At 51.0% G+C, this 26,360-nt stretch overlaps 1 protein-coding gene across 5 annotated transcripts; it reads left to right on the top strand.

Moving 5' to 3' along the window:
- Positions 1 to 288: 288 nt before the first annotated feature.
- Positions 289 to 13,578, top strand: LOC140207228 (uncharacterized). Of its 5 annotated transcripts, none has more exons than XM_072275648.1 (8): positions 291 to 584; positions 868 to 939; positions 2,154 to 2,273; positions 5,199 to 5,315; positions 6,485 to 6,856; positions 7,912 to 8,054; positions 11,517 to 11,581; positions 12,659 to 13,573. In XM_072275648.1, the coding sequence occupies exons 1-8, from the start codon at positions 518 to 520 to the stop codon at positions 13,332 to 13,334; spliced, it is 1,632 nt and encodes a 543-aa protein (XP_072131749.1). In that variant the 5' UTR covers positions 291 to 517; the 3' UTR covers positions 13,335 to 13,573. The 5 variants fall into 5 exon arrangements, with proteins under 5 accessions (XP_072131751.1, XP_072131752.1, XP_072131749.1 ...); XM_072275649.1 differs by having other exon boundaries at positions 292 to 584; positions 12,631 to 12,913; XM_072275652.1 differs by lacking the exon at positions 11,517 to 11,581 and having other exon boundaries at positions 292 to 584; positions 12,631 to 12,780.
- Positions 13,579 to 26,360: the final 12,782 nt, after the last annotated feature.

Below are 26,360 nucleotides of genomic sequence, written 5' to 3' on the forward strand. Positions count from 1 at the left end.
CTCTCTCCCCTTCGGATTCCTCTCTCCCTCCATCGTCTAGATTCCTTCTCCCTCATCCCTCCCCTTCCTGCACTCTCTTCTTTCTAGATCGCTCACTCTCTCCTCCCTTTCCTCCTATCCGTTCCCTCTCATTCTATCTCTATCTCCCTCTCTTCACCCCGTTTGCTCGCCCTCTCTTTTCCCCTTCTCCCTCCCAATCTCCCTCCGAATCTCCCTCTCTCTATTTCTCTCCTTTCTCCCTCCCTCCTTTCCCCGTCTCTATCGCTCTCAGTTCGCTCACTCCCAACACTCCCTGTCACCCTCTTCACTCTCCTCCCCGCCGCACTAAACACTTTCTCTAACGCTCCCATCCTCTCTCCTCCCCGCACTTCCTCCGCCTGTTCTCGGTTCCTCTCCTTAGCAGCTGCTCATCTGTTGTTCGTTGGTGTTCGGTCGGACACGCTTGTCAACACGGGCTTCCTCTGCCAACGGTTGCTTCCCCTTTCTGAGCTCAGAGACGCCGAGGACGCTCGACAGCATGGACGACAGCGAGACTTACATGAATGTGAAGTTTACAAAGACGGACGCACAGTCTCTTTCCCCAGGTGAGAGAGACAGAGAGACGGAGGGAGGGAGCTTCGCTCTGTGTCTGACCCCCGGGAGTGTGTGATGGGATGGTGTGGAGGGAGATTCACTCTGTGTCTGACCCGGGAGTGTGTGATAGGACTGTGTGGAGGGAGATTCACACTGTGTGTCTGACCCCGGGGTTGTGTGTGATGGGACGGTGTGGAGGGAGATTTACTCTGTGTCTGACTCCAGGTGTGTGTGTGATGGGACGGTGTGGAGGGAGCCTCACCCTGTTTCAGACTCTCACTGTTCCGTCCCCAGCTGAACCTGATGTATCGTACGCGGAACTTAATGTCAAGACCCTCTCAGCGCCCCGGGTCCGGACAGATGGAGGTCAGTTTTATCTTTGTTGGTTTGACTGTGTCTAGCTGATGTGTCCAATCCTTTCTAGAGATCTCAGGGCAAGCGCACAGTTGACCCTACCGATTCCCTGTTTGAGCAGAAGACGGAGGGAACGCGTGGGAGAGAATATGGTGTGTGTATGTGGAAGGGGATCTGTGTGGGAGAGGCGGTAGGGAGAGTGCAGGGAGGAGTGAACGCCCTGGGAGAGGCGGTTTAGAGGGAGTGCCGTGGGATGGTTTGAGGAGAGAGTGCTGTGGGAAGGATCAGTGAGGAGAGATAACATGGGATGTGCCGTGTGGAGGAAGGGGCAATCAGGAGAAAGCGCTCCTGGGTGTGGGGAGGGGGTGGAGGCGGAGATGAGTGAGCGCCATGTCGGGGTGGTGAGACGTGACACAGTGGGAGAGACGGTTTGGAGGGAACGCGGTTTAAATACTTTAGCACTCTCTCCCTTTTCTTACACCATTCTCTTATCCCTCTTTCCCCTTCTATCCCTTCCCGACCTCCTCCTACACTCTCCTTTCTCCCTCTCTCTCCCTCTCTCCCTGTTTTGCCTGCTGTCTCCCACTGATCCTTTCTGTTCGTCCTCTCTCATTTGTCCCCTCTGCCTCCCATCTCCTCATCCTTCTGCGCTCCCTCTCATCCTTCCCCGTTCACTCCCCCCGGTCTTCTCATCTCTCTCTGTCCCCAACTTTGCCGGTTATCTTCCCTGCGCCTTCTCTTCCTCTCTGTCCACGCCTCTCTTCTTTTCCCCGACCCTCTCTCCCCTCGCTCTTGCCTCTCACTCTTAAAGTTTCTTCCACATCCCTCTCGCACTTTTCTCCTCCCCTTCTCTCCAATCTCAATCCCCCTCTCTTTCGCTCTCTCTCACACCTCTCCCTGTCCTCTCAATGTCTCCGTCTCTCTCCCCTCTCTCTCACCCTCTGTGTCCGCCTTTCTCTCCACGTTCTCCCTCCCTATTCTTTCTCTCGCATCTCCCGCCCAACGCCGCTATCGCTGTCTCCCTCTCTCTGTCCATCACTCTCACCTTCTGCCTCCCTGTGTGTCTCCTCTCTTCCCCCCCTCCACCTCACCTTCTTTCTCGCTGTCTCATCACCTCTCCCCCCCTCACTTGCCCCCCTCTCTGTTCTCTCTCTCCCCGACACCCTCCTCCATTCTCTACCGCTCTCACTGTCTTCCTTATCTGCCGGTCCGAATCTCTCCCCCAGACTGTCTGAACTGCACCTACTCAGAGCTGAACTTTCGGAAAGAGGAACCTTGCATCGATGAGGACGAGGATCCTCCCATTGCCTCGGGACCCGGCGGTCTGCCAACCACTGCACAAACAGGTCAGAGTTCGCAGAGATGACGTCATTCCGCAAGGATCACGTGTCGTAGTCCCACGTGACTAAGTTTCTGCCTCGACCACTTCCTCTGTCAGCTCGTTCCATAGACTGACCACCATCTGGGTAACAAATGGTTGTCACTCGGCTCCCCATTAAATCCCTGTCTGTGATCTACATAAATGATCTGGACGAAAGTATAGGTGGCTGGGGTTAGAAACATAGAAATATAGAAAGAAAACATCACAATACAGGCCCTCCAGCCCACAAAGCTGTGTCGAAGATGCCCCTACCTTAGAACTACCTGGGCTTTACCCATAGCCCTCTATTGTTCTAAGCTCCCTGTAGCCATCCAGGAGTCTCTTCAAAGACCCTATCGTTTCCGTCTCCACCACCGCCGCCTGCAGCCCATTCCACGCACTCACCATTCTCTGCGTAAAAATCTCACGCCTGACATCTCCTCTGTACCAACTTCCAACCACTTTAAAACAGGCCTTTTGTGTTAGCAATTTCAGCCCTGGGAAAAAGCCTTTGACTATCCACACGACCAATGCCTCTCATTATCTTGTATACCTCTATCAAGTCACTTCTCATCTTCCGTCGCTCCAAAGAGAAAAGGTTGATTCACTCAACCTGTTCTCTTAAGACGTGCTACCCAATGCAGGCAACATCCTTGTATATCTCCTCTGCACCCTTTCTATTGTTTCCACGTCTTTCCGATAGTGAGGCGACCAGATTTGAGCGCAGTACTCCAAGTGGGGTCTGACCGGGGTCCTATACAGCTGCAACATTACCACTCGGCGCCTAAGTGTATATAAATGATCTGAATGAGATGGTAGATGCGTCGGTTAGTAGGTTTGCAGATGATACGGCGAGAGGCGGTGCTGTGGAGAGCGGAGAAAACTGGCAAAGAATTCATTCGGACGTAGATTAGTTACGGATATGGTTTGGAGACCGGGCAGATGGAGTTTAACCCAGACAATTTAAAATGTTGCACCTTTGCAGGTCAAATGAAAGAAATGACACACTGTCCAAGCCAAGAACCTAAAGAGTGTTGAAACATGTAGAAACACAAAAAACCTCAGCACAGTACAGGCCCTTCGGCCCACAATGCTGTGTCTTACTCTAGATGGGCATCGGAACTTGAGGTTCATGTTCATAGCTCCCTGATCGCGGCTACACAGTTTGAAAGGATGGTGATAGAACATAGAAGATAGAAGAGCACAGCACAGTACAGGCCCTTCGGCCCACAATGTTGTCCTGGCTCTCAAAACCTGCCTGCAATGTAACCCCCCTCCTTAAATTCCTCCATACACCTGTCTAGTATTTTCTTATATTTCAGTAGTGCATCTAACTTCACCACTGACTCAGGCAGTGCATTCCACTCACCCACCAGTGTCTGAGTAAAAAACCTTCCTCTAATATCCTCCTTGAACTTCCCACCCCTTACCTTAAAGCCAAGTCCACTTGTACTGAGCAGTGGCTCCCAGAGGAAGAGGAGCTGGCTGTTCACTGTATCTATTCGTCTTAATATTTTGTGTACCTCCATAATGTCTCCTCTCATCCTCCTTCTCTCCAAAGAGTAAAACACTTGCTCCTTTAATCTCTGATTATAATGCATACTCTCTAAACCAGGCAACATCCTGGTAAATCTCCTTGGTACCCTTTCAGATGCTTCCACATCCTTCCTATAGTGAGGCGATCAGAAATGGACACAGTACTCCAAGTGTGGCCTAACCAGAGCTTTATAGAGCTGCATCATTACCCCGAGACTCTTAAACTCTTATCCCTCGACATATGAAAGCTAAAACCCCATAAGTTTCTTAACTACCCTATCCACCTGTGAGGCAACTTTCAGAGATCTGTGGACATGTACCCCCCGATCCTTCTGCTCCTCCACACTACGAAGTATCCTGCCATTTAGTTTGTACTCTGCCTTGGAGTTTGTCCTTCCAATGTGTACCACCTCACATTTCTCCGGGTTGAACTCCATCTGCCACTTCTAAGCCCACTTCTGCATCCAATCAATGTCTCTCTGCAATCTTTGACAATCCTCTACACTCTCCATAACACCACCAACCTTTGTTTCGTCTGCAAGCTTACCAACCCAGCCTTCCACCCCCACATCCAGGTCGTTAATAAAAATCACGAAACGTAGAGATCCCAGAACGGATCCTTGTGCGACACCTCGAGTCACAACCCTCCAATCCGAATGTATTCCCTCCACCACGACCTTATGCCTTCTGCATGCAAGCCCTTTCTGAATCCACCTGGCCAAACCTCCCTGGATCTCATGCCTTCTGACCTTCTCAATAAGCCTGCCGTGTGGAACCTTGTCAAATGTCTTACTAAAATCCATAGAGATCACATCCACATCGATACCCTCATCTATATGCCCGGTCACCTTCTCAAAAAACTCTATCAGGCTTGTTAGATACGATCTGCTCTTCAAGAAGGCTTAAGGAATTCTTGTCTTTATTAGTCGAGGCATTGAATACAAATGTCAGGGAGTTATGTTGCAACTTTATAAACATCACCAGTTAGTATGAATCAGGCGTTTCGTATGCAGCTCTGGTCACCAGATTATCGGATGTATGTTAAGGCGCTGGGTACCCACCAGAGAGGTGTAACAGGATGCTGCCTGGATTCGATGGCATGTGTTACAACGAGAGGTCGGACACATGGGTTGCTTCCTATAGAGCGGAGGAGGCTCCGGGGAGATCCGACTGATCTCTGGAATCCGTCAGACTCCCGTCAGCCAAACACAAGCCAAGGAATTTGGCCTCTCAGCGACGACGGCTGACAATAGCTGAGATTGAGAGAGGGAGAGGGTGATCGTGATGGAAGGAGACAGCGTGGATCGTGGGTGGAAGCGAGTCCCAGTGGGAGTCACGGCTGAATTCACGCACAAACTGAAAGTTCTCTCTACAGGTCCGCATAAACAAGAGTCGAAAGAAAACATCGGAAATAGAGCGTACCATAAGATCTGCCTACTCTGCCTCGTTACATCCATCCTCGTCGCGATAGTGGCCGGCCTCTCGATCCATGGTGAGTCGAACGAGCTCCGGCAGGAGTCAGACCATAAACAAACAGAGTGGGATGAAATGTTAGCGCATAACCTCACCGTGACACCGACACGCCTCCCACAGTGACATCGACACACCCCTCACAGTGACACCGACACACCCCACATCATAAGACTGAGTCTCCCCTCACAAGGATACAGTAACACACTTCACCGTGACACCGGCCGTCCCCACACCGTGAAATTCTCACGGCCCACACCGTGATACTGACACTCCCCCTCACTGTGACACGGACACTTCCCTCACTGTGACACCGCCTCTCTCTTCACCGTGACACTTATACACTGCACATAGAAACACTGATACGCCCTCCACCGTAACACCGACACTTCACTCACTGTGACACCGTCACAACCCTTTCCGTAACACTGATAAACCGCTCATTGTCACACCGACACACCGTTCACTGTAACAGTGACAGAGCAATCTGCGTGATAGCGACTCTCACATCACTGTGACACCGGCAATCCCCTCTCTGTGACACCACCACACCACTCACTGTGACATTGGCACTTCCAACACCGTGATCCCGAAGCTCTCCGCACCGTCACATTGACTGTTCCCTCACTGTGACACCGATACTCCCCACAACTTGACGCTAAACCTGCGAACACAGTGACACCGACACACTCCTCACCGTGACACCGACACATACCCCTCACCGTGACACCGACACATATCCCTCCCCGTGACACTGTCAAGCCCACACTATTACACCGGCACTCCCCTTACCGTGACACTTACACACCCCACACAGCCACTGACACTGCCCACAGAGTGACACCGTCACGCTCCTCACCGTGACTCCGGCACGCTCCACTCTGAGACATCATCACGCCCCTCACCGTAACACCGAGAGTCCCGTCACCGTGACACCGACACTTTCCTCATTGTGACTCTTACACACTCCACACCATAATATTTGCAGCTCCTTCACCGTGACACTGACCCTTCACTCACTGTGACATCGACACAACTCTCTCCGTGACACTGTTACACCCCTGTGCGTGACGCCGATACTCCGCTCACAGTGTCACAGTGAGGCCCCTCACTGTGAACCACACACCCCTCACTCTGACAGGGACACACCTCACACCGTGCCACTGACACACCCCTTACCATCACCCTCAGCATCACAGACTCGTCAGTCTCTGATTGGCTCCGACCGAAACTACCGGAGACTTTGGGAACAACATCAGGAGATGAACAGGAGCCAGCGCCAATGTCAACAGCAAGTTCGTGAGTTGAACTCAACCGTTAAATCCAGGACATCTGAGAATTCCCGCCTGGATCTCTCCCAGAGAAACTGTCTGAAGAATATTTCCGTCCTCAACAACAACCTCTCCAAACTCGAAAACAACATTACCGTCCTCAACTCCGATCTCTCAGAGCTGAATCAAACACACACCGATCTCCATCGTCAATTCAATCAGCTCGAAACGAAGTACAAAACCATCTCTGAAAACAAAGTTCAGATTTGCCAGTACCTCACCAGCAGAAGAGGTGAGACGACATCCCCCGCTGCTCGTGCTTCTCATCACAGGAGGGTGGGGGTGGGGGTGAGATAGGGGGAGGGAGGAGGTTGAGAGCTTCACTCCGTCTCTTATGCCGGGAGTGTGTGATGGGATAGGCTGGAGGGAGTTTTACTCTGTATCCCACCCCGGCACTGTGTGATGGGGCGGTGTGGAGTGAGATTCACTCTGTGTCTGACCCCAGGAGTGTGCGATGGGACGGAGTGGAGGGAGCTTCACTCTGTGTCTGACACCAGGAGTGCGTGATGGGACGGTACGGAGGTAGTTTCACTCTGTGTCTGGCCCCGGGAGTGTGTGATGGGACGGTATGAAGGGAGCTTCACTCTATGACTGACTTCGGGAGTGTGTGATGCGACGATGTGGAGGGAGATTTTCTCTGTGTCTAACCCCGAGAGTGTGTGATAGGACGGTTTGGAGGGACATTAATTCTGTGTGTCTGACCCTGGGAGTGTGTGATGGGGCGGTGTGGAGGGACATTAATTCTGTGTGTCTGACCCTGGGAGTGTGTGATGGGGCGGTGTGGAGGGAGCTTCATTCTGGGTCTGGCCGTCGGAAGAGTTTTTGATGGGACGGTGTGAGAGCAGCGACACCTGCTGTCTGAATCCGGGATGGCAAACAAGAGGATTTCAGCAGACGCTGGAAATTCAAGCAACAGACATCAAAGTTGCTGGTGACCACAGTAGGCCAGGCAGCATCTCTAGGAAGAGGTACATCGACGTTTTAGTCCGAAACCCTTCGTCAGGACTAACTCCTCCTGTCATTTTGGATCTCCCCTCCCCCTCCCACTTCCAAATCTCTTACTAACTCTTACTTCAGTTAGTCCTAACGAAGCGTCTCGGCCTGAAACGTCGACTGTACCTCTTCCTGGAGATGCTGCCTCGACTGCTGGGTTCAACAGCAACTTCGATGTGTGTTGCTCGAATCTGGGATGGGACGTTGTACATGGAGGTTGACTTCCCTCTGTTCCCAGCCGGTGCAATTGGAGGTATGGAGGCACATTCAGTGTTGCTTGTTCCTGATTTGCAGAGCAAACGTGTCCCCAGGACTGGATTGACAATGAAGATCGGTGTTATTTAATATCCAGGTTGGAGAATTCTTATGATGGAGCGAGGGAACATTGTTCAAAATTTGATGCAAGGCTCCTGGAAATAAATTCAAACGTGGAAAGGGTAAGTGTCACACCGTGAGAGGAGATATAAACAACAATCACACACTCCCGTGGACTAACATAGATTCAATCATTCCACACCGTCCCATCACACACTCCCGGGGATAGACACAGAGTGAAACTCCCTCCAGAATGAGAATCATAATCGGGTTTATTATCACCGGCATGTGACGTGAAATTTGTTAACATAGCAGCAGCAGTTCAATGCAATACATAATACAGCAGAAGGGAGAGAGGTATAGAGAGAGAGAGAGGGAGCGAGAGAGAGAGAACAATAAATAAACAAGCAAATCAATTACGTATATTGAATAGATTATTAAAAAGTGCACAGAAAACTGTACATTTTTAAAAAAGTGAGGTAGTGTCCAAAGCTTCAAAGTCCATTTTTGAATCGGATGGCGGAGGAGAAGTTGCTGTTCCTGAATCGCTGAGTGTGTGCCTTAGGGCTGCTGTACCTGCTACCTGATGGTAACAGTGAGAAAAGGGCATGCCCTGGGTGCTGGAGGGTCCTAAAAATGGACGCTAGCTTCCTGAGGCACCGCTCCCTGAAAGTATCCTGGGTACTTTGTCGGCGAGTCCCAAAGATGGAGTTGACAAGATTTACAAACCTTTGCAGCTTCTCTCGGTCCTGTGCAGTAGCACCTCCATACCAGACAGAGATGCAGCCTGTCAGAATGTTCTCGAAGGTAGGACTATGGAAGTTCTTGAGTGTGACAGCATGAAGTCCCTCCACACCGTCTCATCACACACTCCCGGGGTCAGACACAGAGTGAATCTCCCTCCACACCCTCCCATCACACACTCCCGGGGTCAGACACAGAGTGAATCTCCCTCCACACCGTCCCATCACACACTCCCGGTGTCAGACACAGAGTGAATCTCCCTCCGCACCGTCTCATCACACACTCCCGGGGTCAGACACAGAGTGAATCTCCCTCCACACCGTCTCATCACACACTCCCGGGGTCAGACACAGAGTGAATCTCCCTCCACACCGTCCCATCACACACTCCCGGGGTCAGACACAGAGTGAATCTCCCTCCACACCGTCTCATCACACACTCCCGGGGTCAGACACAGAGTGAATCTCCCTCCACACCGTCTCATCACACACTCCCGGGGTCAGACACAGAGTGAATCTCCCTCCACACCGTCCCATCACACACTCCCGGGGTCAGACACAGAGTGAATCTCCCTCCACACCGTATCATCACACACTCCCGGGGTCAGACACAGAGTGAATCTCCCTCCTCTCCGTCTCATCACACACTCCCGGGGTCAGACACAGAGTGAATCTCCCTCCACACCGTCCCATCACACACTCCCGGGGTCAGACACAGAGTGAATCTCCCTCCACACCGTCCCATCACACACTCCCGGGGTCAGACACAGAGTGAATCTCCCTCCGCACCGTCCCATCACACACTCCCGGGGTCAGACACAGAGTGAATCTCCCTTCGCACCGTCCCATCACACACTCCCGGGGTCAGACACAGAGTGAATCTCCCTCCATACCGTCCCATCACACACTCCCGGGGTCAGACACAGAGTGAATCTCCCTCCTCTCCGTCCCATCACACACTCCCGGGGTCAGACACAGAGTGAATCTCCCTCCACACCGTCTCATCACACACTCCCGGGGTCAGACACAGAGTGAATCTCCCTCCACACCGTCTCATCACACACTCCCGGGGTCAGACACAGAGTGAATCTCCCTCCTCTCCGTCCCATCACACACTCCCGGGGTCAGACACAGAGTGAAGCTCCCTCCACACCGTCCCATCACACACTCCCGGGGTCAGACACAGAGTGAATCTCCCTCCACACCGTCTCATCACACACTCCCGGGGTCAGACACAGAGTAAATCTCCCTCCTCTCGGTCCCATCACACACTCTCGGGGTCAGACACAGAGTGAATCTCCCTCCACACCGTCTCATCACACACTCCCGGGGTCAGACACAGAGTGAATCTCCCTCCACACCGTCTCATCACACACTCCCGGGGTCAGACACAGAGTGAATCTCCCTCCTCTCCGTCCCATCACACACTCCCGGGGTCAGACACAGAGTGAAGCTCCCTCCACACCGTCCCATCACACACTCCCGGGGTCAGACACAGAGTGAAGCTTCCTCCACACGGTCCCATCACACACTCCCGGGGTCAGACACAGAGTGAATCTCCCTCCACACCGTCCCATCACACACTCCCGGGGTCAGACACAGAGTGAATCTCCCTCCGCACCGTCCCATCACACACTCCCGGGGTCAGACATAGAGTGAATCTCCCTCCACACCCTCTCATCACACACTCCCGGGGTCAGACACAGAGTGAAGCTCCCTCCACACCGTCCCATCACACACTCCCGGGGTCAGACACAGAGTGAATCACCCTCCACACCGTCTCATCACACACTCCCGGGGTCAGACACAGAGTGAATCTCCCTCCACACCGTCCCATCACACACTCCCGGGGTCAGACACAGAGTGAATCTCCCTCCACACCGTCCCATCACACACTCCCGGGGTCAGAGACAGAATGAATCTCCCTCCACACCGTCCCATCACACACTCTCGGGTCAGACACAGGGTGAATCTCCCTCCACACCATGACATCGCATACTCCCGGGGTCAGACGCAGTGTGAATCTCCCTCCACACAGTCCCACCTCACACTCCCAGGGTCAGACAGAAAGTGAACCTCCCTCCACACCATGAAATCACATACCTCCGGGGTACACACAGAGTGAAGCTGCCACCACACCGGCCCATTACACATCCCTGGGATTAGACACTGGGTGATTCCATCTCCGTGCATCTCTTTACTTTTTCGCCTGGTCAGGCATGGAGAGAGGATAAATATAACTCTCAGGATCGACCAGCATGCGTTTGTCTGGGGGTCGGGGGTATCACTGCCTCGGGCCCGGCCCAACTGAGAAATCTCGTTTGTGTGGACGTTGCGTGATGTGTTGCCTGGTTACAAATCAATCCCACGAAATAACGAGCAGTACACCATATGCAATTAAACGATAGAGCTTAATGATTCTTAATTTGTCTGTCTGGTTAGCATCGAAAACAGAGAGAAAAAGGGCCCATTTTAACGAAAGTGTCTAATGTGCTCCTTGTAGCTGAATGTTTTCCGTCCGTTCGTTCTCTATCGATTTCCCCCGGGGCGTCGTCGAACTCCCGACCGCATTCCAAGTCAGCTCAGATCTGCAGTCTACGAGTTCCCCGTTCTGGCATCTTGTCTTTGCATCTTTTCTCTAACAAAAGCCCGCGAATTCCACGCACTCGGTCACACAAGAACGAACACCCCTCCTATCATGGGACGCCACACATTCACAAGGCCCCGTTATCTCCAGACATAACCCAAACACACTGCGGCTGCAAAAAAAACATTACATCAGCAGTGAAACTTTTCCCAGGGCGTTACATGCACATTAAACAAAAGAATTTAATTTCACAGGATTTTGTTTCCAGTTCTTTCGACTCCGAATACAGATATCACTGGATTGAAAATTGCGGAGACGGGTGAGGTTTGGGCTGTTACAGGTCGGTGGGGTGAGATTGACACGAGACCGTGGGGAGAAAGTTGGGCAGTGGGATTATTTTTCAGACTGACACGAAGCAATGGGGAGAGTGGGTCAGTGGGATTAGTTTGAGTGCTGACACAGATCTGTGGGGAGAGAGTGGGTCAGTGAGATTAGTCTGTTGACTGATAGAGGGTTCTCAGGAGAAGGTGGTGCAGTGGGATTAATATGGGAACTAACTCGGGATTGTAGGGGAGCGCGGTGTAATGAGACTCGCACGGCCAAGATCCCTGGGCTGTGGGGAGAGAGTGGATTACTGAGATTACTTTGGTCCCTAGTTCTCTGCTGGATCTTTTTTGTCTTTGTTGACAGTTGCCTGACAGGTGGATAGGGCAGTTAAGAAAGCTTATGGGATGTTAGCTTTCTTAAGTCGAGGGATAGAGTTTAAGAGTCGCGATGTAATGATACAGCTCTATAAAACTCTGGTCAGGCCACACTTGGAGAACTGTGTCCAGTTCTGGTCTCCTCAGTATAGGAAGGATGTGGAAACTTTGGAAAGGGTACAGAAGAGATTTACCAGGATGCTGCTTGGTTTGCGAGTATGCATTATGATCAGAGATTAAGGGAGATAAGCTTTTACTCTTTGGAGAGAAGGAGGATGAGAGGAGAAATGATTGAGGTGTACACGATGATAAAAGAGATCGGGAGAGTGGATAGCCAGCGCCTCTTCCCCAAGGCACCACAGCTCAATACAAGAGGACATGGCTTTAAGGTGAGGGGTGGGAAGTTCAAGGGGGATATTAGAGGATGTTTTTTTTCACTCAGAGAGTGGTTGGTGGGTGGAATGCACTGCCTGAGTCAGTGGTGGAGGCAGATACACTAATGAAGTTTAAGAGACTACTGGACAAATATACGGAGGAATTTAAGTTGGGAGGTTATATGGGATGCAGGGTTTGAGGGTCGACAGAACATTGTAGGCCGAAGGGTCTGTACTGTGCTGTATTCTTCTATGTTCTATGTTCTATGAAATTGTTTAACTCTCTTTGATAGGATTTTTTCCTCTTATCTACTGTACAAGACATACTATGGATCCCCCACCTGCATTAAGTGCGACTCGGACTCACAGAGCTACAGTTGTAAAAGGAAACAGAGATTCATCTGCGAGAAGTCTGCACATTTATACCCAGATATTCCTGAAGAGATCCAAAGTCTCTGTCAACACCCCGTGGGACCGACTTCAATCAAATGACAACACCCCACTCCACCCCATTCAATCTACCCCTCTCTCACCTCCCCATCCTTTTATCCCTTCCCAGCCTCTCTGCCCTAACACTTACCCCATTCTCCTCCTTTACTCTCATCCCCATTCTCCCCCACTACTCCCTCTCCCACCATCCGAACTACTCTTCTTTCCTCTCGGCCCCGCTCTCCCCATCTCCGCCACCCACATTTACTCCCCCTTTCCAACCCTCTTCACCCTCTGCCCTTCTAATCCCCAACTCATTCCACTTCTCTTCTTTCCTCTCCTCCACGGACCTCATTTTCTGCCTCCCCTCTCTGGTTCCCTCCACCAACTCTCGCTTCAATTCTGTACGCACTGGCCCTCAGTTCACCAACAAAGAGGAAAAGTCTGTGCACATTCACCCTGTCTGTGCCTCTCCTGGCTTCATACCTACGCTCCAAGGAACAAAGCCCCATCCTTCATGCCTTCTCTCCATAACTCAGACCCTCGAGTCCCGGCAACATCCTCGTAAATCTCCCTCTGCGCTCTTTCCAGTTCAGTGGCATCTTTCCTACAGCAGCGCGACCAGAACTGAACACCGTACTCCCAGCGCGGCCTCACCGACCTTTTGTACAACCACAGCGTGGCTTCAGCGCGGTACAAAGATATAAAATTCACGACAATTGGGAAAATTAATAAATACTGCAAAAAGGTGAATACCGAGGGAGTGTTTAAGTGTTCAGGGAGCGTTCGCTATCTGATATCGGAGGGAAGCAACTGCTTGTAAATTGTCGTGTTTCCTGGCTCCTGTACCCCTCCCCGATGGTACCGATGAGCACAGGGCATTTCCCGGCGGGAGAGGGCCCTCGCTGATGGATGCGGTCTTCCCGAGGCATTCCTTCTTGAACATGTCCTCGATGTACCCGTGATGGAGCTGGCTGAGTCTAGAACCTTCTGTGGTCCATGGCGACCCTCTGCGTTGCAGCCTCCACACCAGGCGGCCATGCGACAAGCCAGAATGCTCGACACCGTACATCTTTAGAAATGTGCGAGTCTGGTTTTGATGTTAAATCCACTATCTTTATTAGTAACTACTTATAATATAGTAACTTAATCAAGATAAACAAAAGTTAACCGTGTTATGTGTAGATATGTGCGTAAATGTAACTATTAAGCTGCGGTGGGGAGGCTTAGCATCTTGAGATGGAAAAGCAGGAATGTTCAGTAATCCACGAAATAAATTATGGGAGAGAGTTTTGTAATCCAATGTAAAACGTAGAGGGAAAGGGTCAGTACAAATATTCCACAGATATCACGCTGGTAAAACGAGATAACAGTGTCATTCCAAATGCACATACGAATTATCACCGAAAGTGACCGTTTCACGGGAATATCGTCTTGCAGAGGTTATCACACAGCATACCCAGGCAAGGGCTACAAAAGTGGTCCTACCGGATACCCCAAAATCCACTTCTATGGATTGTACAAAGTGACAGTCATACATTCGTTGTGTGCCGTGTTCCGATGTTTAGAACACACTTCTGGGCACAGGAGATTTCCAAACCTCAGCTGCGACAAACTGAGGCTACCGGCTTCCCCAGCCTTTCCCTCTCTCTACTGCGACTGAAGGTCTCTCTCTCAATCTCACTGTGTTTAATCTGCACAAACCATGGCAACCAGTGACTGACGTCATAAACCCGCCTCCCACGGGCGATCTTAAAGCGACAGTCCACAGTAAACGAAACCTGCGGGTTCGTAACCACACCGACCCATCACACACTCCCGTGGTCAGACACAGAATGATGCTCTCTCCACACCGTCCCACCACACACTCCCGGGGTCATACACAGAGTGAACTTCCTTCTCCACCGTCCCATCACACCCCCCGGAGTCAGACACAGAGCGAATCTCCCTCCACACCGTCCAATCACACACTCCCGGGGTCAGGCACAGCGTGCAGCTCGCTCCTCACCGTCCCACCACACGCTACCGGTCTGACGCAGAGTGAAACTTCATCCACCCCGCCTCATCACACAGTCCCGAGGTCAGACACAGAATTAAGCTACCTCCATACCGTTTTATCACACAGTTAGGTGGTCAGACACAGAGTGAAGCTCCCTCCGCACCGACCCTTCACACACTCCTGATGTAGTAATCCGAGAGAAGCTCCGTGGATAGTTTTCCATTCTAGGCATTAATCAAAGGAATTTAATTTCACATAGTTTTGTTAGCACTCTAATGTCACCCGTATCCCCGCATACTGAATTGGAAAATGCAAAAAAGGGTAAGGTTTGGACTGATCTGTGTGGTGAGAACTAGGGGATGACACGGTACTGTCGGTAGAAAATTGGATTAGTTTACGGACTGAAATATGTTTGTGGGCAGAAGGGGGCCCTGGGACTGTTTGAAGTCGGTACGAGGTTGTCGGGAGTTGATGGCTCAATGGGAATATTTTGGGGAAGGGTAGAGGAAGTGTAGGGCAGTGGGAATATCCTGAGGTCTGGCAGGAAATCTGGGGAGAGATCAGTACCCTACGATTATTTTTTTCTGACTGACGCAGGGCTGAGGGAATGCAACATGCAGCGGAATTCCTTCAGAGAGTGGCACGAAGTTAAGGGAAGATGGAGGGAACGTGGAACTCAACTGATTTGTGAGAAAAAAAAATGGGCGGCGGGATTACCTTGGTAACTGAGAGATCTAAGGGGAGAGAGTGGGAGAAATGAATTGGTTTGGAGACTGTGCGCCAAGATTGGGTCAGTGGGAATAGTTTGCGGACTGAAGCAGGCAAGTGGGAGCGCGTTGCGAGTGGTACAAATTACCCAATTCTCCTCCTCTACTGGCATCCCCATTCTCCCCCGCTACTCTCCCTTTCCCAATCTGGCCTACTCTTCTCCCCTCCCTGCCCCGCACTCCCCTCTCCCCCCCCCCATTTATTCCCCCTTTCCACCCCTCTTCTCTCTCTGCCCTTCTTCTCCCCAACTCATCCCGCTTCTCCCCCTTCCTCTCCCCCTCGGACTCCATTCTCTGCCTCTCCTCTCTCGGTTCCCTCCACCCACTCTCGCCTCAGTTCTGTGCACACTGTCCCTCAGTTCACCAACCCGGGGGAAAAAGACTGTGCACATTTACCCAATCTGTGCCTCTCCTGGCTTCATACCTACGCTCCAAGGAACAAAGTCCCACCCTTCTTGCTTTCTCTCCAGAACTCAGAGCCACCAGAACTGAACACCGTACTCCCAGCGCGGCCTCACCGACCTTATGTAAAACCAGAACGTGTCTCAGTACGGTGCAAACATGTAAAATTGACGACAGTTGGGAAAATTAATAAATACTGCAAAAAAGATGAATACGGAGGGAGTGTTTAAGTGTTCAGGGAGCGTTCACAATCTTACGGCGGAGGGGAAGTAACTGCTTGCAAATTGTTGAGTTCCCCGACTCCTGCACCCCCTCCCCGATGGTCCCGATGAGCACAGGGCATTTCCCAGCGGGAGAGGGCCCTCGCTGATGGATGCGGTCTTCCCGAGGCATTCCTTCTTGAACATGTCCTCGATGGAGGAGGGGGTTGTGCCCGTGATGGAGCTGGCTGAGTCTAGAACCTTCTATGGTCCATGGCGACCCTCTGCGTTGCAGCCTCCACACCAGGCGGCCATGCGACAAGACAGAATGATCGACACCCACCGTACATCCCTATATATGTGCGAGTCTGGTTTTGATGTTAAAACCACTATCTTTATTAGTAACCACGTATAACATAGTAACTTTAAAAAGATGAACAAAAGTTAACGGTTTTATGTGTAGATGTGTGTGTAAATATAACTATTGAGCTTGGAAAGGGGTGGGGCGGGGGAAGTCTTAGCGTCTTGAGATGGTAAAGCAGGAATATTCATGAATCTACGAAATAAATCATGGGAGAGAGACATTTGTAATCCAAGGTAAAACGTAGAGAAAAGTTAAGTACAAAATATTCCACAGGATCACGCTGGTAAAACGAGATGACAGTCGCCGTAGGTCTCGTCCGACCTGACGTTTCAAATGCACACACGAATTATCACCGAAAGTGACCTGTCACGGGAATATTGTCTTCCAGAGGTTACCACACAGCATATCCTGGCAACCTAAAATTCACCCCTATGGATCCTACGAAGTGACAGTCACACATTCGTTGTGCACCGTGTTCCGATGTTCAACCAACCTTTGTGGGCATAACAGAGTTCCAAGTCTTAGCTGCGACAAGCTGAAGTTATCCGTTTCCCCAGTCTCTCTCTCTCTCCCCTCCCTCTCTCTTTCTTTTTCTCTCTCACGCACACACACACACACACACACACACACACACACACACACACACACACACTTTGTTTATCCTGCAAAACCCACGGCAGCCAGCGACTGACGTCATGGTCCCGCCTCTCAGTCAAGCGCTCTTAAAGTGACAGTCCACAGTGAGCGAACCATTGGTTTCGCAAAAAGACCGACAGGGTTAGACACAGAGTGAAGCTCCCTCCACACCGACGCGTCACAGACGCCTTGAGTCAGAAACAGAGCGAAGCTTCTTCCACAGTGTGGCATCATACAGTACCGGGGTCAGACACTGACTGAAGCTCCCTCCACACCGTCCCATCACACACTCGGGGGGTCAGACATCGAGTGAAGTTGTCTCCGCACCTTTGCATCACACAAGACTGTGGTCCGACACAGAGTGAAACTTCCTCCACCTCTTCTCATCACAGAGTCCCGCGGTGAGACACAGACGAAGCCTCCTCCAGGCCATCCTATCACACAATTTGGTGGTCAGACACAGAGTGCAGCTTCCTCCGCACTCTCCCTTCACGCACTCCTGATGTAATAATCCGAGAGAGGCTCCGTAGATAGTTTTCCATTCTAGGCATTGATGAAAGGAATTTAATTTCACGGAGTTTTGTTACCACGCTAATGCCACCCATATCCATTTCATAATGAATTGGAAAATGCGAAAAAAGGGTAAGATTTGGACTCATCTGTGGGGAGAGAATTCCGGTATGACACGGTACTGATGGAAGAAAATTGGATTAGTTTACGGACTGAAATAGGTTTGCGGGAAGACGGGGGCCATCGGGATTGTTTCAAGTCTGAACGAGGTTGTCGGGAGAGGATGGCACGATTCGGGGGAACGATTCGTGTCTGTCGAGGAAGTGTAGGGCCGTGGGAATATTTTGAGGTGTGACAGGAACTCCAGGGAGAGATCAGTACCCTGGGATTAGTCATTATTTTGCTGACTGACGCCGGGCTATGGGAAATGCAAGAAGTAGCGGAACTCGTTCAGAAAGTGACACGACGTTATGGGGAGATGGAGGGAACGTGGGACTGACATTGATCTGTGAGAAAAAAAATGTTGGGCAGCGCGATCACTTTGCGGACTGACAGAGATCTGAGAGGAGAGAGTGGGACAATTGAATTAGTTTGGAGACTGTGTGCAAAGAGTGGGTCAGTGGGATTAGTTTGCGGACTGAAGCAGGTCTGTGGGAGAGGGCTTGTCAGTTGGACAAATTTTGCGGCGGACGCCTGTCTGTGGGTTGAGGGTGGTGTAGTGGGATTAGTTTGTAGGCTGACACGAAGCTGTTGGGAGAAGCTTAATTCGGGGAACGCCAAAGTTTTGCGGGTAGAGAGCAGGCCTGAGGGATTCATTTCGGGACTGTCCTAAGCCTGTGGGGAAAGGGTGGGACCGGGGATTTGTTTGGGGACTGAAACAGATTTGTAGGCGAGGTAGAGTTCGTCTGTTGGATTCGTATGGGGACTGATACAGGACTGTGAAGAGAAAGTGGGTCAGTGGGATTAGTCCGGCGACGGACCGGAGGTTGTAAGGGGTCGGTGGTGTTGTGGGATTAGTTTGGAGACTGACACAGAGCTGTTGGGACCGATTTGCTCAGTGTGATTAGTTTGGGGACGATCTCAGGGCTGTGAGGAGAGCGCTGTTTAATAGATTAGTTGCGCGAGGGTCTCCGGTTGACGGCTGCGCTGTTTTGTCTGTGTTGAATTTAACCCTCTTTGAAAGCAAAATGGCCTCTGCTTTCCTGTACTATGTGTCCTACAGAACACCCGTCTATATTGATTGCCGACCGAAAGAAAGAGACTATCGTTGCAATAGTGATCGCTGTTTCATCTGCGAGAAGTCTGCACTTTTGTGCCCGGCTATTCCTGAAAACATCCAGAGTCTCTGTCAACTGCCCGTGGGGGCGACATGAATCACGTGACTGCCTCCTCTTTCTCCTCCGCATCTCTTTTCCACTCTCCCTCCATCCATCATCACAAATTTCCTCCCCACAATCGCCACCGCTCCGTCCTGCTCCATTCTCCGTCTCATTTCGCACCCCCATTCTCTGGAGAACGACAAACCTCTCACTCATCTATCCCTTTATTTGTCTTTATTCCCCCACCCCGCCCGCTCTTCTCTAATCAATCTTGCTCTCTCTCTCTCCACTCACTCGCACATTCTCCTCCCGATCTTTCGCCGCTCGCTCTACCCACCTCTTGCCCCTCTCTCCCGCTTTCTCCCCCCTATCCCACTCTGTCTCTCCCCTCTCGGTTCACTCACACCCTCTGTCTCCCTGATTCCTATTTCCCTTTCTCCTTTTCACCCACTCTCACCTCCACCCTGAGCCGTCTGGTTGTTGATACCCCGACCCAGTGTAAAAGTCTGTGCGCGTTCACTCTGTCTCTGCCCCTCTTGGGTTTATGGAAATCTGTAAGAGTACCACTATGTTCCCGGGAATAGAGGGTCAACCTTCCCTCCCTCTCTCCATAACTCAGTCCCTCGAGTCCCTGCAATTTTTCCGTAAATCTCCTTCTGGAATCTTTCCAGCTCTAAAGCATTTTTCCTAGAGCAGGGCGACGAAAACCGTGTGCAGCCTCACCGAAGTCTTGTGCACTGCAATGTGACCTTCCGACTCCTGTATTCAGTGCCCTGACTGGTGAAGGCCAGCGTGCCAAGTATCCTGCCCACTCGTATCAGATGTTTCCCACCGGAATCGCTATTTCATTTATTATCTGAAACTTATACGGCCTGGAATTTGTTCTTTTGCAGCATCAGTGCGGTGCAAATATTTAAATACAGTGTAAATTACAAATATTAATAAATACCGCAAACACGTCGCTCCTTCGATCAAAGATGACAATCAATGTAAAATAAAAAATATTAATAAATACAGCAAAAACGTCGATCTAGTGCTCATGCATTCAAATATGTGACGGCTCAGAGGAAGGAGCTGCTCCTGAATCGTAGTGTGTGGGTGTTCAGGCTCCTGTGACTCCTCCTTGTTAGCAGTAACGGGCAGAGAGCTTCTCCGGGGTGGTGAGGGTCCAGAGTGATGGATGCGGCCTTCTCGAGGCATCGCCTTACGAAACTGTCCACGGTGGTGGGGAGGGGTGAGACTGCCAGAGTGTTGGCTGAGCTTGGAACCCTCTGCGGCCCCTTGCGATTCTGTGTGTTGCAGCCTCCACACCAGGAGGCGATCCGATTAGACAGAATGATCTCCATCGCGCATTCATTCAAGTTTCCTCATCTTCAATGAGAGCCCACATCTGCTCAACTCCTAAAGTTGTGATCCGGTCTGTAACGAGACAGCTATGGATTCCGTTGTGCCCAAATGCAGAGTGAGGTCTAGAATTAACTCAGACTCAGTCTTGAAATAAACTAGGCGGCAAGAATCCAATCGAAAAACATCACGAGTAGTGGTGCAGGTAACGTAATTCTTACGATTGAGCACTGAGTGCTCAGCTAGTGCCTTTTTAACGACAGACTGACATAGTATCGTCTCGAATTAACAAATGCATCGACTCGAAATAAACTCGACGGCACGAAACCAATCGAAAGACATCACAAACAGTCGGACTGGAATCGTAACTCTTACGGTTGAGCACTGAGTGCTCATCAACTCTTACGGTTGAGCACTGAGTGCTCATCAAGAGGCCTTTAAGTACAGGCTTCCAATGCAGGAAAGTGGCAGGGAATAATTGCAAGTCTGAGTCTTAAAAAGAAAGTGACTTCACTGTACTCTAGGTAATGGAGTTGCAAAAACCCGCATGTCTGTCCTGTTCAGTCAGATACATGACACATTGATGTTTAAATGTCCGTGTTGGGCCCACTATAGATCCTCTGAGCTGCCAGGAACTCAGGAACTTCAAATAAGGCCATGAGACGTTGCAGCAGAATTAGGCCATCGCATCTGCTCCCCATTTCATCACGGCTGATCCGTTTGTCTTTCAGCCCCAAATATTCCGACTTCTCCCTGTCTCCTTCCATGCCCTGACGATTCAAGGATCTCTGCCTTAAATATACCCAAATGGCCGGAACTCCAAGGCTGCCTACGATTTTGAATTCGGCAGATTCCCCACGCTATGGCTGAGGAAATTCCTCCCGATCTCCTTTCCGAAGATATCCCTCTATTCTCAGGCTGTGTCCTCTGGTCCAGGAATCCCCTGCAATAGGGAACATTCTGTGCACATCCACTCTGTCATAGCCTTTCACCATCCGAGAACTCTCGATAGCGTCTCCTCTCATTCTTCACAATTCCAGCGAGTAAAGGCCACAGAGATTACCATGCTGCAAATATGGCCTCAAAGTTCCGTAAACTTCCTTCCAAGGTTTTACATTCTAGTCCTCTTGAAATGAATTGGTGGAGGGGAACTACACATAACGTCTGAACGTCGAGTGAGTGAGGGGACGGTGACGAAGAAGTTTCACTCTTTGTATGTACCAGGCAAATTCTGAAGAGACCGTGTAGAGGGAGCTTCGCACTGTGTCTGACCCGGGAGTGTGTGATGGGACGGTGTGGAGGAAGATTCACTCTGTGTCTGACCCCGGGGGGTGTGTGATGGGACGGTATGGAGGGAGATTCACTCTGTGTGTCTGACCCCGGGAGTGTGTGATGGGACTGTGTGGAGGGAGATTCATTCTTTGTCTGACACCGGGGGTGTGTGATAAGATGGTGTGGATGGAGCCTCACCTTGTGTCTGACCCCGGGAGTGTGTGATGAGACGGTGTGGAGGGAGATTCACTCTGTGTCTGACCCCGGGAGTGTGTGATGGGACGGTACGGAGGGAGATTCACTCTATGTCTGACCCCGGGAGTGTGTGATGGGACTGTGTGGAGGGAGATTCACTCTGTGTCTGACACCGGGGGTGTGTGATGAGATGGTGTGGATGGAGCCTCACCTTGTGTCTGACCCCGGGAGTGTGTGATGGGATGGGGTGGAGGGAGATTCACTCTGTGACTGACCCCGGGAGTGTGTGATGGGACGGTGCGGAGGGAGATTCACTCTGTGTGTCTGACCCCGGGAGTGTGTGATGGGACTGTGTGGAGGGAGATTCATTCTTTGTCTGACACCGGGGGTGTGTGATAAGATGGTGTGGATGGAGCCTCACCTTGTGTCTGACCCCGGGAGTGTGTGATGAGACGGTGTGGAGGGAGATTCACTCTGTGTCTGACCCCGGGAGTGTGTGATGGGACGGTGCGGAGGGAGATTCACTCTATGTCTGACCCCGGGAGTGTGTGATGGGACTGTGTGGAGGGAGATTCACTCTGTGTCTGACACCGGGGGTGTGTGATGAGATGGTGTGGATGGAGCCTCACCTTGTGTCTGACCCCGGGAGTGTGTGATGGGATGGTGTGGAGGGAGATTCACTCTGTGACTGACCCCGGGAGTGTGTGATGGGACGGTGCGGAGGGAGATTCACTCTGTGTCTGACCCCGGGAGTGTGTGATGGGACTGTGTGGAGGGAGATTCACTCTGTGTCTGACACCGGGGGTGTGTGATGAGATGGTGTGGATGGAGCCTCACCTTGTGTATGAACCCGGGAGTGTGTGATGGGATGGTGTGGAGGGAGATTCACTCTGTGACTGACCCCGGGAGTGTGTGATGGGACGGTGCGGAGGGAGATTCACTCTGTGTCTGACCCCGGGAGTGTGTGATGGGACTGTGTGGAGGGAGATTCACTCTGTGTCTGACCCCGGGGGTGTGTGATGAGATGGTGTGGATGGAGCTTCACCTTGTGTCTGATCCCGGGAGTGTGTGATGGGACGGTGTGTAGGGAGATTCACTCTGTGTCTGACCCCGGGAGTGTGTGATGGGACGGTGTGGAGGGAGATTCACTCTGTGCCTGACCCCGGGAGTGCGTGATGGGACGGTGTGGAGGGAGATTCACTTTGTGTCTGACCCCGGGAGTGTGTGATGGGACGGTGTGGACCGAAGTTGACTCTGTGTCGAACCCTGGGAGTGACTATTGGAACGGTGTGGAGGGAACTTCACTTCGTGTCTGATCGGCCAGATTTGGGAATAGCTTCTTTCCAACTGTGATAAGACTGCTGAACGGATCCTGATCCGGATCTGGACAGTACCCTCCAAATATCCGGATCTGCCTCTCGTTTTTTTTTTTTTGTTTTTTTGTTTTTGCACTACCGTACTTCCCATTTTTCTATTTTCTATTTATGTTTTACAATTTAAATTTTTAATGTTTACAAATATTTACTATTTTCAATATTTTTGTTATTGATTATTTGTAATCCAGGGAGTGAGAAGCTCAGAATCAAATATCGCCGTGATGATTGCACGTTCTAGTGCCAATTGTTTTTCGACAATAAAGTATAAAGTATCCTGGGAGTGTGTGATGTGACGGTGTGGACCGATCTTCACTCTGTGCTGGACCCGAGGAGTGACTAATGGAACAGTGTGGAGGGGTCTTAACAGACTGTTTCACTCCGGAACTGTGTGATGGGAAATTGTGGAGAGAGCTTCACTCTGTGTCTGACACCGGGAGTGTGTGACGGGACGATGTGGAGGGAGATTCACTCTGTGTCTGACCCCGGGAGTGTGTGACGGGACGATGTGGAGGGAGATTCACTCGGTGTCTGACCCCGGGTGTGTATGATGGGACGGTGTGGAGGGATATTCATTCTGTGTCTGTCCCCGGGGGTGTGTGAGGGTAAGCTGTGGACTGATTGAATCTATGCTAGACCCCGGGAGTGTTAGATTGTTATAGATATCTCTTCTCACGGTGTGAGACATACCTTTTCCTCTAACTAGGAACTAGGTGACAGTCAGGAGGATGGAAGGAGTTAAGCAGCCAGTCCCAGTGTAGAGTGGCCCCTGTGGTCAAAGCCTTCAATACCAGGTATACCACTTTTTATACTTCCGGGCCGGGGAGAGGGGTGCAAATGACCGGGTAGATCCAAGTCTGACAAATGACGTCTCTGAAGTTGGCTCTGTGACTCAGAAGAGAAAGGGACGGACGAGATGAGGTCAGCTGTGATGACAGCGGATTCATTCTATAGGACAGAAAAGAGGTTCTGTTTGGTCGATTTTAAATATAGGCGACAACGCAGCTTGGGCTGTTCGTCCACTGACTGCCACTGAAATCCGCAGAAGACCAGAACAGAGCTTGTCATCTGCCGAGCGGACACTAGGAGGCAGCACATACTCCTGCCCGGAGACCACGTGACACCACCCCACATTGCGCAGTTCCTTCATTTTCTCTGCCCCGAGCAACTCTCTCAGCTTACACCTGAACTGGACGGGAACCAGTAACCCAGCGGGAAGTTTTCATATAAGAGGGGGAGTGAAACGGTTTAAACGAGAGATGCAGAGGGATGTAAAGCAGAATGCCAAAACTGACAGTGGAGTGGTTATTGGGACAAATGTTGTTAAGATCTCAGATCGAGTCAGGAAGTAAAAGGTTGAGCCTGTTGGGTCTCATGTTATGAGCTGAATGCGTTTCAATGCTGAAAGTATTGTACGAAAGGCAGATGAGCTCAGTGCATGTTTCTATCCTGTAATTTCTATCTTGTAGCTGCCGACGAGTAAATCATGTTCTATCTCTAATCTATCCTGCCAAAAAACCGCTGTAATATTTTCTCTGACAAGCAAAGCAACACCTCCCCCTCTTGTCCCTCCGATTCTATCACACCTGAAGCAACGAAATCCAGGAATATTTAGTTGTCAATCACACCCCTTCTGCAACATGTTTCGCTAATAGCAACAACATCATATTTCCATGAATCAATCCAGCTCTAAACTATCCACCTTGTTCACAATGCTCCTAGCATTAAAATAGATGCATTTCAGAAACTCTCCACATGTTACTCTCAGTTTATCCCTAATAGTGCAAAACAACTTTGCTATCTTTTTGTTCCTCCTCCCCTACGGTCTGTGTGTTACTCTTCGCTCTCCCCTGTCTATCCTCCCTCACACACTGTCTACTAGTTTTCTCTAATTGTGAACGAACCTCCTCTATCCTAGTCTCTTCAACTCGACTCCTACCTCCTAACCATTCTATCTTAAAGTCTCCCCAGTAGCCTTCGCAAATCTCCCCGCCAGGATATTGGTCCCCCTAGGATTCAAGTGCAACTCGTCGTTTTGGTACAGGTCACACCTGCGTCAAAGAGGTCCCGCTGCCCAACGTTTTTCTCACAAATCAGTTCAATGCCACGTTCCACCCATCTCCCCATAACTTCGTGTCCCTCTCCAAACTAATTCCGCTGCGTCTTGCATTCCTACAGCCCTGCATCTGTCAGCAAAGTAATCCCAGAGTACTGATCCTCCCCAGAGTCCCTGCCAGTCCTCAAGATATTCCCACAGCCCTACCCTTCCTCGACAGACACGTATCGTTCCCCAAAATATTCCCATTGTGCCACCCTCTCCCGAGACCTCGTACGGTCTACAAACAATCCCGATGGTCCACTTCTTCCCACAAACATATTTCAGTCCGTAAACTAATCCAATTTTCTCCCGTCAGTATTGTGTCATTCCCTAATTCTAACCCAACAGATCAGTCCAAATCTTACCCTTTTTCGCATTTTCCAATCCAGTATGCATGGATAAGGATGAAATGAGCGTGCTAACAACACTCTGTGAAATTAAATTCCCTTGATTAATGCGAAAATGGAAAACAATTTACAGAGTCTCTCTCGGATTATTACAACAGGAGTGGGGAGAAGGGAGAGTGCGGAGGGAGCTGCACCCTTTGTGTTTGACCACCAAATTGTGTAAAAGGACGGTCTGGAGGAGGCTTCATTCTGTGCTGAACGCGGGACTGTATGATGAGACGGGGTGGAGGAAGTTTCACCCTGTGTCTGACCCCGGTAGTGTGTGATGGGACGGTGTGGAGAGAGATCCACTGTGTGTCTGTCCCCGGGAGAGTGTGATGGGACCGTGCGGAGGGAGATTCACTCTGTGTCTGACCCCGGGAGTGTGTGATGGGACGGTGTGGAGGGAGATTCACTCTGTGTCTGACCCCGGGAGTGTGTGATGGGACCGTGCGGAGGGAGATTCACTCTGTGTCTGACCCCGGGAGAGTGTGATGGGACCGTGCGGAGGGAAATTCACTCTGTGTCTGACGACGGGAGAGTGTGATGGGACGGTGTGGAGGGAGATTCACTTTGTGTCTGACCCCGGGAATGTGTGATGGGACGGTGTGGAGGGAGATTCACTCTGTGTCTGTCCCCGGGAGTGTGTGATGGGACGGTGTGGAGGGAGATTCACTCTGTGTCTGACCCCGGGAGTGTGTGATGGGACCCTGCGGAGGGAGATTCACT

This window comes from Mobula birostris, chromosome 13, assembly GCF_030028105.1.
Source record: "Mobula birostris isolate sMobBir1 chromosome 13, sMobBir1.hap1, whole genome shotgun sequence".
In the NCBI taxonomy this organism is placed as follows: Eukaryota; Metazoa; Chordata; class Chondrichthyes; order Myliobatiformes; family Myliobatidae; genus Mobula; species Mobula birostris.

Excerpts from the sequence above, each read along its gene's own strand:
- LOC140207228 (XM_072275648.1), top strand. The coding sequence starts at position 518 with ATGGACGACAGCGAGACTTACATGAATGTGAAGTTTACAAAGACGGAC. Across the intron at positions 2,274-5,198 it reads GCCAACCACTGCACAAACAG|GTCCGCATAAACAAGAGTCG; the intron begins GTCAGAGTTCGC and ends TTCTCTCTACAG. Across the intron at positions 8,055-11,516 it reads TAAATTCAAACGTGGAAAGG|GATTTTGTTTCCAGTTCTTT; the intron begins GTAAGTGTCACA and ends TTAATTTCACAG.